We start from the raw sequence: 14039 nt of genomic DNA on the forward strand, positions 1-14039 counted from the left end.
GTTCCTAAAGTCTGAGGTGATGTCTTTGAATGTCTTACTTTATTCAAGCAACAGCCCAAAACCCAGATATATCCAGTTTTCCTTCATAGACTCAAGTCTAAGAAAAACAGAAAATTCACACATTTCAGAAGTTGAAACCCTTGAATTTTTTGATGAAAAATTACTTGTTGCAGATCAATTTTCTGTTGCTAAGCACCTTAAAACTTGGTTTCAAACCTCAAGCATCTTCATAAGATTAGTTATTCATCCAAGCAGAGTTAAAGTGAAATGTTAATGAAACTGCTCTCATTTATTAAGAGTTAAATATTCAAAAACTCAAGTAAACTTCATTGGGACTGTGTGTGTGCAGTTTGACTGACAGCGTCTCCTAAAATAAGCAGACGAGCACAAAATACAGAAATCTCTTATGTGAAATAAACAAAACTCTGGCAGAAAATGTTTTCAGAGCCTTTTAAAGTTAATTCATGTTGGTCCCATTACTTCTTAAAGATGAAGGAACAATGGATAAACTAGTTAAAAAAAAGAAAAATAACACTTGTATATAACACTGCAGCAGGGTGAGAAGTTTAAATATTGTAGGTCAACTAAAATAGAATTTTAAGGGGTGGGAATTTTAAGTACTAACCAAGTACTACCATGCAAAAAAAAGAGTTTTGGAGATACATGGTTTCCACAGGACAGTGACAGGGTTCGTAGAATTAAATTTCTAATGTTTCAGGACAGAAATAATGATCATAATGGTTAATATTTAGTCTGGTGTTAGAACATGTTTACTGCATCCTCACAACCTGAACAGTCAAAATACTTGGAGTCTGATTGGCTGACAGCACCTCCTCTTCGAATTAAAATCCTATAAACCTGTTCAAAGCAAAATGTGCAACATGGTGAAATACTTTTTAAAAGTGGTTTGGCTCATTATAATGTGTGTAATGCAGTAACGGTCACATTGACATTGAATCATGTAACATCTTTGACTACACATATAAATAAGAACGTTTACTTCAGAAGCTTTTAGAACTTCAGTATCTACAGGTGAAATTTTAATGTGACTTCTTCCTGTGTGCGAACAGGAAGTAATGAAGACACATACTGGGGCTGTTCACAGGTTTCACTCTGAATCAGGAGAGTTTTAGGATCATGTTCATATTTGTAATATTTTCAGTCGGGTTAGGTGTGTGTTTATTTTGTTTTTATTTTCTGTCATTCCAGAATGAGTCTGCCTTATTTCCATATTTTTGATTGTGAAAATCAGTTGTAAAGCAATGTGTTTTATGACGACTAAATTAAAGGTTTTTTAACTGGTGAAACTGCTGGGGAATATTTTGATGATTTCAGCATGTTGACTGTTAGAAATGCAGCAGGTCAGTAACGTGTCTGTTTTAGTGTTCTCCCCAGATTCCAAAAGCAGGAACTGAGCCTGAACTCCATGACTTAAATTGTTGGTTTTAATCTACTTTATGCTGGTTTATAGACAGTGGTTGTTCCCATGTATGAAGTATTTGTCCTATATTCATCAAGGTAAGAATTTATGGCGTTTGTCATATTTCTAACAAATTATGGAACTTTTCTCTTAAGTTGAATGTATAAAAATGTTATCTCAGAGGCTTTTTCTACCCTGACAGGGTATTTAACTCATGTAAGCTGAAAATAAGTCTGCACGCTCATGCATTTCTCTGTTGAGCCTGAGCTGTCAATGTCTTTATAATCTGCTGTCCAACCACTCTGACACATGTTCTGTAAATTAATCTGATACTCACGATGCTAAAGCTGCATGTTAACCGCTCTGACTCTCCATCCTCTTTGCTAGAGAGTCGTGCAGCCACGCCTCTGCCACAGATGTTCTCCTAATTCACTGCACTGTTGACGGATGGATGATGGATAGATGGATGGTTGGATGAATGGATGAGAGACCAGAGAGAGTTCATACCTGCCAAGAGCTGGAGACTGCTGCTTTCTGCGAGTACAATAATCTGAATAACAGCTTTTACTGGCTGGAATGTATTGACCGGGTTCAAATTTAGCAACTCGGTCCTAAAGCTTCCCTCCCTCCCCCCATCACCTCCCAGTCTCCCTCCTCTTCCTCCCTCCCTCTTTTCTCTCTGTCATCCCTGATTTCATCTCTGCTGTGCTGTGCGGTCAGTCCGCTTCCAGCTGATGAGCGTATTGGCAGCTGCATCATTCCACCCTGCTGAGTTATTGGGATTTGTTTGCTACTTTTCCTGCTTTGTATTGAAGCTGTCCCCGCAGCTGTACATGCACTTCTATGTGTGTGTGTGTGTGTGTTATCGGGTGTAATTGTTATTGACTGACTGTATTGTGGTTTATTTATTTTTTTAATATTGATAGAGGGTTTTTGTTTTTTTGCTCCACCTCCCAGGGCGAGGGAAGCCAGAGAGGATGTTCTCATCTTCATCCAGAAACTCTCTGTTCTCGCCCTGGACGTCCATGGAGCAGTCGGACTCTGAAGCGTTGGACATCAGCACCAAAGTGCAGCTGCACGGCGTGCTGTGGAAGAGGCCCTTCGGACGGCCGTCAGCCAAGTGGTCCCGCAGGTGAGGGAGAGGAGCGACTTCTGTCTCAGGCCATTTTTATCTTGTAACTTTATCCAGCTTTATACAGTCATCTCTCTCGGTGGGGGTAAAATCCTGCCTTCATAGAGCTTATAAAACCTTTTCATAAGCTTGTGGATGGACTAAAAATCAGGATAAGCTTAGAAGAAATCAGAAAATGGTTTTTCCTCTAATAAGTGTTAAAGCCTAAAATAAGAAGTTAATATGACAAAAGTTTAAAATGCGTTTTATTCACAGTTAAACAGATTAGAGTACTTCTGATATTGAATGATGAACATCTTTCCCCCAAAATGTACATTTAAGATTTTAAAACCAAACTGCTGTCATGTTGTGCTTTATATAACAACAGGATATACTCATCCACAGATGTGTTCACATCCCAGTGCCAGTATGTCCTGATAGGAGTGTGTATATTTGGATGTTAAAATGCCTGGATTGGTACCTTATGTCATGATAATGCTCTTAGTTTACATAACAGTTAAAACGACAATACACAGAGGATCCAGAGAGTCCATTTGCAGCACACTCTTTGTAACCTCTCCCATTTGCTTGTGTCATAAAGGTCAGGAGAGTTTGAATTTGCTTGATTTGGTTTTCAGAGCCAAACAAGAGACGGCTGAGGTCAGTGGTTTAGAGCTGTTTGTTGTTGACACCAGCCTAAAGAAGAGACAGTCGTTTGATCCAAATCTGCCAAACACTGTGATGAAACTTAGCCGAGGGTGACCGACCCTCATAAAGGTTTTAAATGACTTCAGTCAAAATATATCAGCATATTTAAGGACTAATATTAAAGGTGCACTCCACCAGACAACCTGCAATCACTCAGTGTTGTCCAATGTCAGACTCTCTGTAGCAGTAGCAGCTCACAGGTGGGTTAACTCATACTGTGTGGCTAAATGTTGCTCAACTGCTTAAACTCCTTAAAGCTACTTGAGGGGAAACAAAGGGTAAATTCATGTTTATCTGCTCTTAAGATTTGTATTGAGAACATCAGCAGATGTTGGTTCCTTTCAGCCCCACAGGATTTGACTCACTGCTGCTTTATTGTCTTCCTCGGTACAAAGATTCTTCATCATCAAAGACAGCTTCTTGCTCTACTATGCAGAGAGCGAGAAGAGAAACTTTGAGACCAACAGGTTCTTCAACATCCACCCCAAGGTGAGCTGCTGCATCTCCTCCGTTCAGAACATGGAGAGGAAAGTGAAAGATGTGTGGTTGTTTTTTAATCTGATGATCTGTACCTGAGGTAATTATCCAGAAACACAGCAAGATGTTCACAATAATATAAAAACTGTGTGATGTGTTTCTGTCTCAGGGAGTTATTCCTTTGGGAGGATGTGTGGTGACAGCTAATGAAGACATGGGGATGCCCTTTGCCATTGTGATCAACCTGGAAGATTTCACTGTAAGAACATCACCTCTTCATCATTTATCAGCCTTACAGAGGTTTGAAGTTTAAGTTTGGAGACAGATGTGGGAATAATGCTGCAGACAAACGAAATTAGATGAAAAAAGGCAATGTATAATAAATCCACAGTCGCAGTAGACTGCGTGACAGCTCAGAGACTGTAATAATAGCTGTAATAATGTGAGGAATCGGCCTAATCCTGCCACAAATGGGACACATAATGGAGTGAATTTAACTGCACACTGGGACATGACCGAGTTACATCCTGTTTTACTTTCTCAGCAGCCCAAAGATAAAATCCACTGTCTGTTTTATAGCCTGAGCCCATTATTGTCAAGATGCTGATGTAAAATATTGTATATCCTCCAGGGAACCATAGTCCTGGCCGCTGAGTCTGAGGAGGAGCAGATCCAGTGGATGGAGATGCTCCAGGAATCAGGGAAAGTGTGAGTGTTTGATGACACAAAATCACCTTTTCAATGTTGTTTTACAACATACTACTACTACTTTACAACTTACATAAGTAAAAGTACATGCACTGATTTTTTCCCCATCAATCATTTACACCCAAAAACATGAAAAGATAAGGCCCAGGTTCAAAAATACTGGAGTTTTCCTTTAACATACTACCGTTATCTTTTTAGACAGTTTCTTCAGAAATTACACCCTCCCTCTGTCATCTACAGCTTTTTTAAAATAATGGGAAACAGCTATTTACATGCTCACAGTGTTTTCATTTCACCAATCACCCATTTACTTGTCAAAATTACTAAATTGGACCAACAGCACGTGGAAGAACGCCCAGCTGGGGGAGGCCATGATCGAGAGTCTGGAGGCTCAGGGGCTGCAGCTGGCGAAGGAGAAGCAGGAATATCTGGGTAAACATGGCTGAAACTCACCTAAATAAATGAGTGTTCTTTAAGGTTTAATAAGTGGAACCAGGTTATGTGAAATGTTTTTTTTTCTCCAGATAAACTGATGGAAGAGACAGAGGAGCTTACTCATCAAAGGGCGCAGAGAGAGGTGAGACTTGTTTACTCCTCTGGCATCATCACGCAACACCAACAGCATGTTTTGGTTTGGGTAAAGAGATATTTTTGAGTTTGGGGATAAAAGGATTAGAACTTAGAAATACTATCTGCCTTCAAAATCTCCTAAAGGCCCATCTCTTTCTACAGCACCTCCTCTCCTAACACCTCTCACACCCTAACTTGCCAAACTAGCACTTACTGTACTCTTTAACTGACCTTCTTGCACTCTGCCTTATTTTATAGATTTAGCACTTAGTACTTCCAAGGTCTCCTAATGCACTGAGGCCTCCGTGTTGTTCCACATTTGTGGCTTTAAATAAAAGTGTCAGCCAAATGAATAAATGTAAATGTGAAATGTAAAAATGTAGGTATTAACATTAGGGATCTGTGACAGACCTGCTCTTGTAGAGCAAGATCTTTTTTCAGCCCACTAATAATTTAGTTCATCTTCCAGTAATGTTGTACTGCAGGAAAATGTTCCTACATACATGCACCATAACAGTTGGGTGTGTGTGTGTGTGTGTGTGTGTGTGTGTGTGTGTGTGTGTGGTGTGTGTGTGTGTGTGTGTGTGTGTGTGTGTAGGAGTTGGAGCGTCTGAACCAGGTTCTAGAGGAGGAGAAGATGAAGTTTGAGGAGGTGGTGCTGGAGCTGAAGGCAGAACAGGAGCAAATCAAACTGTAAAAACTCCACTATTGTCTGTTTATGTTGCCCAGTATTAATTATAGTGTAGAATCCTGTAAATTCATGTGATTTGTTGTGTGTTGTGTGTCTATGTCAGCGACCTGGACGGCACAGCTCAGTCCCTGAAGGGTGTGGAGAGTGAAAAAGAAGAACTGAGCAGCTTAACGGTCATGCTGCAGAAATCCATTGAGGTACGAAAAAAAACCATGACGTCAAATCAAACTCCTCCCTGCAGATACTGTGTGTGGCCCAGCATAACAAGATTGAGATATTGATGAGTTGCAAAAGACTCTGGCACTTGATTCAGATCATGTAATGTTACAGCTGCTGATGTAAGAAATTACGTAACAAAGCCTTGAAGCTGATATTCAAATTATCCTGCTAATATAATAAATTCTGGCATTAAAATCAGAACAAAAGTCAAGAATTAAAGGAATAGTTCAACATTGTGGGAAATGTACTTATTTGTTTGTTGCTGGGAGTTTTTGTATGGATTAAACAAATGATATAACATATTAGTTAGTGAATCTTTAGAGGTGCTGGTAGGCAGATTTTATTACCTTTGGACAGAGCTAGGCTAGACATTTCCCTCTGTTTTCAGTCTTTATGCTAAGCTAAGCTAACCTGCTACTGGCTGTAACTGTAGCTTCATATTTATTGGACAAATGTGAGTGTGGTATCGATTTTCTGTTTCAACTCTCCAGAAAGTCAATAAGTGTATTCCCCAAAATGTGGAGTTGCTGCTGTATTGTAGGTTAAGGTCCACGCACATTCTAGCTCTTTCCAGAGCGTTTAACAGCACAGCCAGTAAGTGGACCTTGAGTTAAGATTTTAACTCAACTTCCTGTAAATGTCATTAATTAAACATGGGATTTTATTACATTATACCTGTAATATACTGCACTATACTAAGAGGCTCAGAGGCAGGTTAAATTGTTTTTGTAATTGAGAAAATTCAGCAGGATCTGAATCTCTTGTTTTGTCCATCAGGAGCTCTCGCAGGAGAAGCAGCGAACCCTCAAGCTGCTGGGAGTGAAGGAGCAGGGGGAGAAGGAGGCGGCGGAGGAGGAGGAGAGCTCAGAGTCGACCCGAGGGAAGTCTGAGGATGTTGAGGAGCTCGGAGACGGGAGTCTGCTGCGGGACCTGCGACACATTGAGGAGCAGATGAAGATCCTGCTGAAGGAGAAGGAGCAGGCTGATGAGAAGTGAGTGACTTCAGAGGTTTCATAATTTAAAAAAATCTCTTTTGGCTGTTTGAGATCCTTTGAAAAACGCAGTCCAGCTAGAAATGTTGATTGCCCTTTATCCAAAACTCCAGGTAATCCAGGTTCACATGATGATTTTATAAGACTGAAGAGTAAAACTGAACATGCTGCGATTGTGTTTTAGAATCCTGAGGGTCAAACACTCTGGCCTTTCCAGGGAACCTCCATGCTAATGGTTCAGAGGATGTAACTACTAGTGGAAATGTGTATTGATCCCTAAACAGCCAGCCCATTAATCAGCACCAGTAAGTGGAATATTACAGGCAGCTGATATTGACTGTGTAGCGCTAATGTTCTGTTGCGATCACTGAAAGATACGGCTCGTAAAGTTATGTTTCCATGAGCTCAGCCTTGAGTTCCTTCTCTGTTATCCCCTGACAGACACAGCTCGGCTGTAGGGGCCAAGTGCAGCATATTCATACAGAATAGTTTTGCATCTTGACTCAATTCAATATGATACATTTTGAGGCAGTTCAATTATAGTTTACGCATATTTTTAGGACTGCCTTATTGGATTACATTTTAATTTCCAGGGGTTTCTATGTTTGTGGTCGCTGAGTCTACAATTTATGATGTAAGTGTATTTTCACATAATATTCATGTGTGTTTCAGATAATCTTGGATGAATTCCCAGAGCTTTTGCTCTGTAAATCAGGTTTTTGCTCTTTCAGACATATCATGCTCAAAGAATACATCAAACAGAATACAATATAATATAATTTTACTGTCCAACATGGAGGGGCTGAATTGCTGCTGAATTTGTAAGTTTGGCCACTTACAAAGAAATTAACGGACTCAAATTTTTATGGTTTTTTACTGATTATGGTAATAGACAGAATATCAGTCGAAAATGCATAAAAAACACACAATATAAAAGTTCTAAAATGTTGTGCATTTTATTGAGTGAAATAAGTATTTGATCCCCAACACCCAGAATTCTGGCTCCCACATCTGAACTCTTAACTCGTCATGTGTATAAAGCAAACCTGCTCTAGGAATCAGTTTCTTACATTCCAATCTCTATAGCACTATGGGCAAGACCAAAGAGGAATGGGTTACAAAACCATGTCACTGTATGTCCTCCCTGTTTCTGAATGGGTTCTCTCCAGGTATCCAGCTTCTTCCCACAGTCTAAAGATATGCTTATGTTCATTGGTGACTTCCTGTAGGTGTAAATGTGTGGAAACACGCTTATTGACTTTCTGGCAGAGACTTGAATCAGAAAATCAATTTAACACTCTGTCTGTTTGTTAAACATGAAGCTACAGTCAGCAGCCAGTTAGCTTAGCTTAGCATAAAGACTGGAAACAGGAGGAAACAGCTAGCCTACCAGTGCCTGCCTACCAGCTCACCCATTTATATGTTGTATCTCATGTTGACATATTTGTATAAAAGTAAAAAGAAAGCTCATAAGTATATTTCCCAAGATGTCAAACTCTTCCTTTAAATGTCTTGTAAATGATAATTGTCAGATGTTATGTGCAGATACAGCTGTTTATATAGTAGATATAATTCTGTGGTTCCTGTTTTAACCTTGAAATGACATTACAGGTGTGTGTGTGTGTGTTTGTGTGCATTCATCTATGTCCTGCAGAGCTCAGTGAACACAACACAGCACCAGTCTGTGTAGTTCTGCCAGTGAAGGGCAACTTTGATGTCTGGAAAAATCCACATTCACTGCTTTTTCTGCAGAAAAACAGCCTCATTTTAATCTTGTGAACAGGTTAAAATGGGTTAAAAAGGGTTAAAAAGAGCAAAATGTGTTGAAACAATGAAAATATTCTCCAGAAGGAGAATATGCATGACGTTCTCTGTGTTTGATGTCTTTGCTCTGTCTGATCTGATTCTGTCGTTCAGGCTCCAGGAGAACGAGCAGCGGGCTAAAGTCCTGCAGCAGGAGAGGGAGTATTACTCGTCTCAGGCCAGGACACTGCAGCAGTCGCTCTCTCAGCTCACTGTGGACAAGCAGCAGACCGAAGCTGAGCTCAAGGTAACACAGCATGACTCAGCTGCTCTCAGCCTGCAGTTACACAGTAACACAACACTGCTCAAAGTCAGCTTAAAGGCCAACACATTCATCAGCTGCCAAGGCTGTGTTTTTAAAAACTGAAATGAGGTTAATGTGTTTTTTTAGATTCAGTTTAGTTCATTTACAACCTTTAAATTTAATTACTCACATTAAACATAATTTTCACAAAGTTTTTGAGTATATGTACGTATACATCTAAAGTTTTGCGGTGCAACCTGTAACCGCTGTGTGGTTGCTGCTGTATTTGATTTAAGGGTAAAGCCACACAGATGACTTCCCTCACTGTGGTTGATTAGACCTCGTCAGCTCTCTCTGACGTCTCCCAGACTCTCATGTTAGCAACCGATGGGTGGGGCTCATTACACCTAATTACACCAGCCAAAACAACTGAATAAGCCTGTGGTCACTATACTGTGTAACCTACTGAACAAACCTTTATTGTAATCTCTTTTTTGGTTCTAAAGTAGTCCAATTTAAGTGCTCTGAGCTTTGTAAGCTTCTCCTCAGGTTCCTAAAGAGAAGTACAGACCCTGCTGTTTTTGTAGAAGCCAGTTGTAGATCATTTGGTCATCAAATGGGTTCATCTCGTCAGGTTAAAAAGGCCAGGTCTGTGATACCTTGAGTGGCTCTCCAGTCTGATGAGCGGACTCTCTGATATCATGTTACACTTACAGGAACAGAAATCCTCCTCCTCCTCTCTCGTCCACTTTCTCTGTATGAAGTTATCTGTTTGCTTCGTATCAATCACCCGCTCACTCTTTCTCTTTCCTCCCTCAGTTAGACTGAATTACAAAGTACAGACAAGTAGTTTAAACTCCTGTACTGTTGACGTGCCTTTGAGCAAAATACCCTCAACCTCAACTGACTGGTTGTACCAGTCACCTTCAGTGTTTACTCTGAACTGTGTCTCCAGGCTAATGCCATAAACGCTGTGCTCTTACAGGTTTTAGAGGCAAATAGTGATGGAACGATCGTCCATTTAGAGCCGGAAAAATGACATGCCTTTATCTGATCTGCTACTAAAAGCATCATGAGACAGTTTTGATGTAATATATTTAGCTTTTTTCCCATTATATCAGCAACAGGAAACATGGACTGATTCATATCTGCCTATAATTGAAAGCCCAATATTTTATTGATAAACTGTGCTCCCAAACAGAAACATCATATTGATCTTATCGAGTTGTGCATGCCAGCGTAATTGTTTTTTAAAATTTCTTTTTAACAAACGTGTGTGCTTCCTGTGTGTCTCAGGCGGAGATAGAGTCTCGGGTGGAGCTGGAGAAGAGGCTGAAGCAGGCTGAAGAGGCTCTGCAGGACCTGGAGAAAGGCCTAAACTCACTGGAACGAACCAAAGAGAGAGATGAGGAGATGAAGGGGGATGTGACTCAGCTGAGGAGTGAGTACATTCACTGATGCCCTCATATATATCTGAAATGATCTGAATGTAGGAGACCCAGCATGTGCTGCTAGATTGTATTAGGTTCACTGAAAGATTCAAAGAAAACTGGATTATACAGAGTTAGACAAAGATTGAGTCACAGTTTTATCTGCCAGAATATTGTCTGGAGTTTGGTGAAATGTTTTTTCCTGTGCAGATTATTATCAGTATCTCCCAGTCAAATACATACCTAACTACTGTAGGTACTTGAGCACATTTACTCACATAATACTGTAACAGATGTACAGACAGATGTAAACACACATAAACACACAGACAGTAGAGATCTGTGTTATTTAATATGGTTTTAAGTGACACTTCTTTCTCCTGTATGACTGCCTCCCTCTGGATAGAACATGTATTGCATTCTTATTTTCATATAATATCACACTTGACATGTCAGTCAGGATGATATATAAGTATATTCATGTTCTTTCTGAGGGATCCTTCAGAAGATAAAACATAAAATGTAAAATGTTTCTATCCTCTAAGATTTAATTTAACTGAATGAAGGATTCCAGTCAACTTAATATTAGCATTTATCATCTCACCATGTAATCGAATCAGGACAAAGCTGTAATATTGAAATATAATAGTTCACTGTGCTCATGTATCAATGAATGATAGCAAGTTGAGATTTGTTACCAAAATCTTGTCTATTGTACTAATAACAATAACAATGGCTTAAACAGACATCATTCATTTTATGTGTTTTTCCTACTGTAACAAACTGTGCTGAACCACTGTAGAGTACGAGCACCCTGCATATATGATGTGTATCTGATGTGTGTGTGTTTCTGCAGGGTTCTTTGAGGAGTGTATCTGTGCAGCAGAGATCGAGGCGAAGCTTCCGGCGATAATGAAGAACGCTGTGTATCTCCACAAAGCTGCTGCTCGCAGAATCAAATCATGCCGAATCCAGAGGAGAGCCTCCAGACGCCACTGGCGTAAGTGTGAACATCACACACCGATCACAACAAACACAGCCTGCGCAACATTCATATTTTATGACAGAGTCCATCTGGGTTGCAAAGAACTACAGCAAAGCACCAAGTGCATGTTGTAGTACACTTTAACTTATCAGTGGAGTGCTACATATATTTGAGTTGTTTGTGATGTTTGTCCAATGCATTAGCTCAAATACAAAGTTTAGATTAATTAACACATACATTGATATTTTCTGTACATTAGGTTGCAGCATTTGTATTAGTCAGTCTCAGTAATACTCATGTTTGTTCTGCCACTAAAACTAAGCAACAGTCTGCCTGAGGTTTTCATCTTTAACATCACTGTCTTATAAATTATTTTATTCATATTTTAGTTAAAATTTATCTTATTACATTTGTTTATTGTGTTTATATTTGTTTTATTGTGACTGTCCTTTGTGTTTGGTAGCAGTTGATGTAGTCATATTAGTATTATTACTGTTAGTTCTAGGCGTGGTTATAGTTGCAGCAGTTGTAGCTGTAGCTGCTAGCATATAGATAGTGAGAGAGACACAGTATATCACCAATTTGTGATAGGGCTGCAAATTATGCTTATTTTATCATGAAATTTATAAAACGCCAGGAAATAGTCTGTTACAATGATTTAAAAACTGAGAAAAGCCACTAATTGTCACATTTGAGAAGCTGCAGCCAGAGAAAGCTCAGCTTTTTTGCTCAGTAAATGACTAAAACAGTTAATTGATTATCAGAATCACTGTCTATTAATTTTCTGCTGACTGACTAAGAGATTAATCTAATCAGATCAGCACCACTAGCCTGTCAGTAGTTAACAGCATCTCATTATTTTCATTTATTCCTTTGTTATTCAATTAGACTCATAAAAACTCCATTAATTGTTACATTTTCCACATCTCTGTCTGTGCAGTGAAACACTCAAAGTCCTTCGCTGTAGCCAACGCTGACAGCAGCAACATGGAGGATCTGAGGGAGACGGCCCGACGACTGACCTCTGACAGCAACTTCAGAGAGAGCGTGTACAAGATCATCACTCGCAAGGACGCCACAAACAAAACGGAGGACTGAGAGGAGAGAGAGCGAGGTAACGGAGGACAAACAGTTCTTAGCTTTACCTCAGTTCACACAGAGTGACGTAGAGATTCTGATCCCTAACCCACTCATTAAAATATTGTAGACGAATGTAAACAGACATCAGTTTGAAGGAATCTCTGGTTACAAACTAAAGTTATTACAAATTTTAGTTAATTTTAATTTAAAGTTAACAGACACTGACCAAACCCATCATAAACCCAACAGCACTCGCTCTGTGTTCCATCATGGACTGGTTTGTTCCAGAACTAAAAGTCATATTTGACCCTCTTATTTTTGTTTCTGTTACATCAGAAAAACTAAAGATTAGAAAAAGTAGAGCACATGGAAACAACAGAGTCAACCTCTGATGTTTAAGTTGAATGTAAAAGTGTGTTCAAGGTTATGTAAGGTTTAAAAATAAATTCTTATATGTGAGTTGATTTATTCAAAATATATTTATCATATTTATTTATTTTATGTCCAATTATTAAATACTAATGAAATCAGCCATTTTGTGACAATTTGCAGCAGTGACCGTCAGCTCTTAGCTCTTCTCACTTCCTTTCTTGGTCCCTTGGAAAAGTTCAAGTGGAAATGCCTAAAAACGTACTGAGTTTTAGTTCCTGTGCTTCTGTAGTTCCTGGAACTGTTTGGCTAAAAAATGCTGCAAGAAACCTTCAGATTCTACTTAGCCAAAGACTGATAATAATGTTAACTGAGATCCATTGTATTACAGTAGTGTCCTAATCAAACTACTGAATATTTTAATAACACCTGGAACATTTGCAGTGGTGGAAAACTACAAGGTACATTCACTCAAGTACTGTACTTAAGTATAATTTTGAAGTTACTTGTTCTTTACTTGAGTGACTTGTTGGGGCTCCTTCACATCTTTAAGATGTTGACGAGTTGTTGCCCATTAAACCAAAATGAGATTTCCCCTTTAAACTTTTTGTTGGTTTAATTTAAATACTTGAAGTTCAGAATGAAAGGAAAAATAACACGAATTCCTTCTTTCCTACCCCTCTGATTTATCTGGTGACGCTCTGGAGGGGCCCAGCTACTAGACTGGGAACCACTGGGTTAAAATAACCACCTGTATTTAAAGTGTATTTAAACCAGCTCTACCTTGAGGAAAACTTTTCTTACAAATTGATAGCACAAATAAAAATTGTACTTTTACTTAAGTGAACAATACAGGTACTTCTTCCACCACTGAACATTTGGGGCTCCACCAGCTAAGATCATTCTATGGAAGTCCATTTCTGCCAATGTGATGAAAAGAAAAAAAGATGCTGTAAGTCATTGTAATGAGAAACTTACTTTAGGAAAGTTTCTCCTTCATTACACTGAGTTTCTTATTACAGTGACTTACAGGATGTTTTTCATCACATTGGCAGAAATGGGTTTCCATACCATAGTGTACTTTTGTTACTTGACATTAATAAACTCTGTAACACATGATGAGATTATACTGTAGACCATACAGTGACGTGTTAATAACAGTCAGTCAGTGTATGACTGTAGCCTTGTACCTTGAGTTTCTAGTGTTTTCACCATTAAAACCACAGTAATAC

At 39.2% G+C, this 14039-nt stretch overlaps 1 protein-coding gene across 2 annotated transcripts; it reads left to right on the plus strand.

The window, feature by feature from the left end:
- The first annotated feature begins 1428 nt into the window (after window positions 1-1428).
- plekhd1 (pleckstrin homology domain containing, family D (with coiled-coil domains) member 1) lies at window positions 1429-13943 on the plus strand. Of its 2 annotated transcripts, none has more exons than XM_051078013.1 (14): window positions 1429-1518; window positions 1808-2552; window positions 3635-3728; window positions 3886-3975; window positions 4348-4424; window positions 4765-4856; window positions 4949-5001; window positions 5593-5687; window positions 5789-5882; window positions 6682-6896; window positions 8814-8946; window positions 10240-10384; window positions 11230-11373; window positions 12299-13943. In XM_051078013.1, the coding sequence occupies exons 2-14, from the start codon at window positions 2398-2400 to the stop codon at window positions 12454-12456; spliced, it is 1545 nt and encodes a 514-aa protein (XP_050933970.1). In that variant the 5' UTR covers window positions 1429-1518; window positions 1808-2397; the 3' UTR covers window positions 12457-13943. The 2 variants fall into 2 exon arrangements, with proteins under 2 accessions (XP_050933970.1, XP_018537152.1); XM_018681636.2 differs by having other exon boundaries at window positions 1458-1518; window positions 2378-2552.
- Window positions 13944-14039: the final 96 nt, after the last annotated feature.

The sequence above is a fragment of the Lates calcarifer genome, linkage group LG19 (genome assembly GCF_001640805.2).
Source record: "Lates calcarifer isolate ASB-BC8 linkage group LG19, TLL_Latcal_v3, whole genome shotgun sequence".
Classification (NCBI taxonomy): domain Eukaryota; kingdom Metazoa; phylum Chordata; class Actinopteri; family Centropomidae; genus Lates; species Lates calcarifer.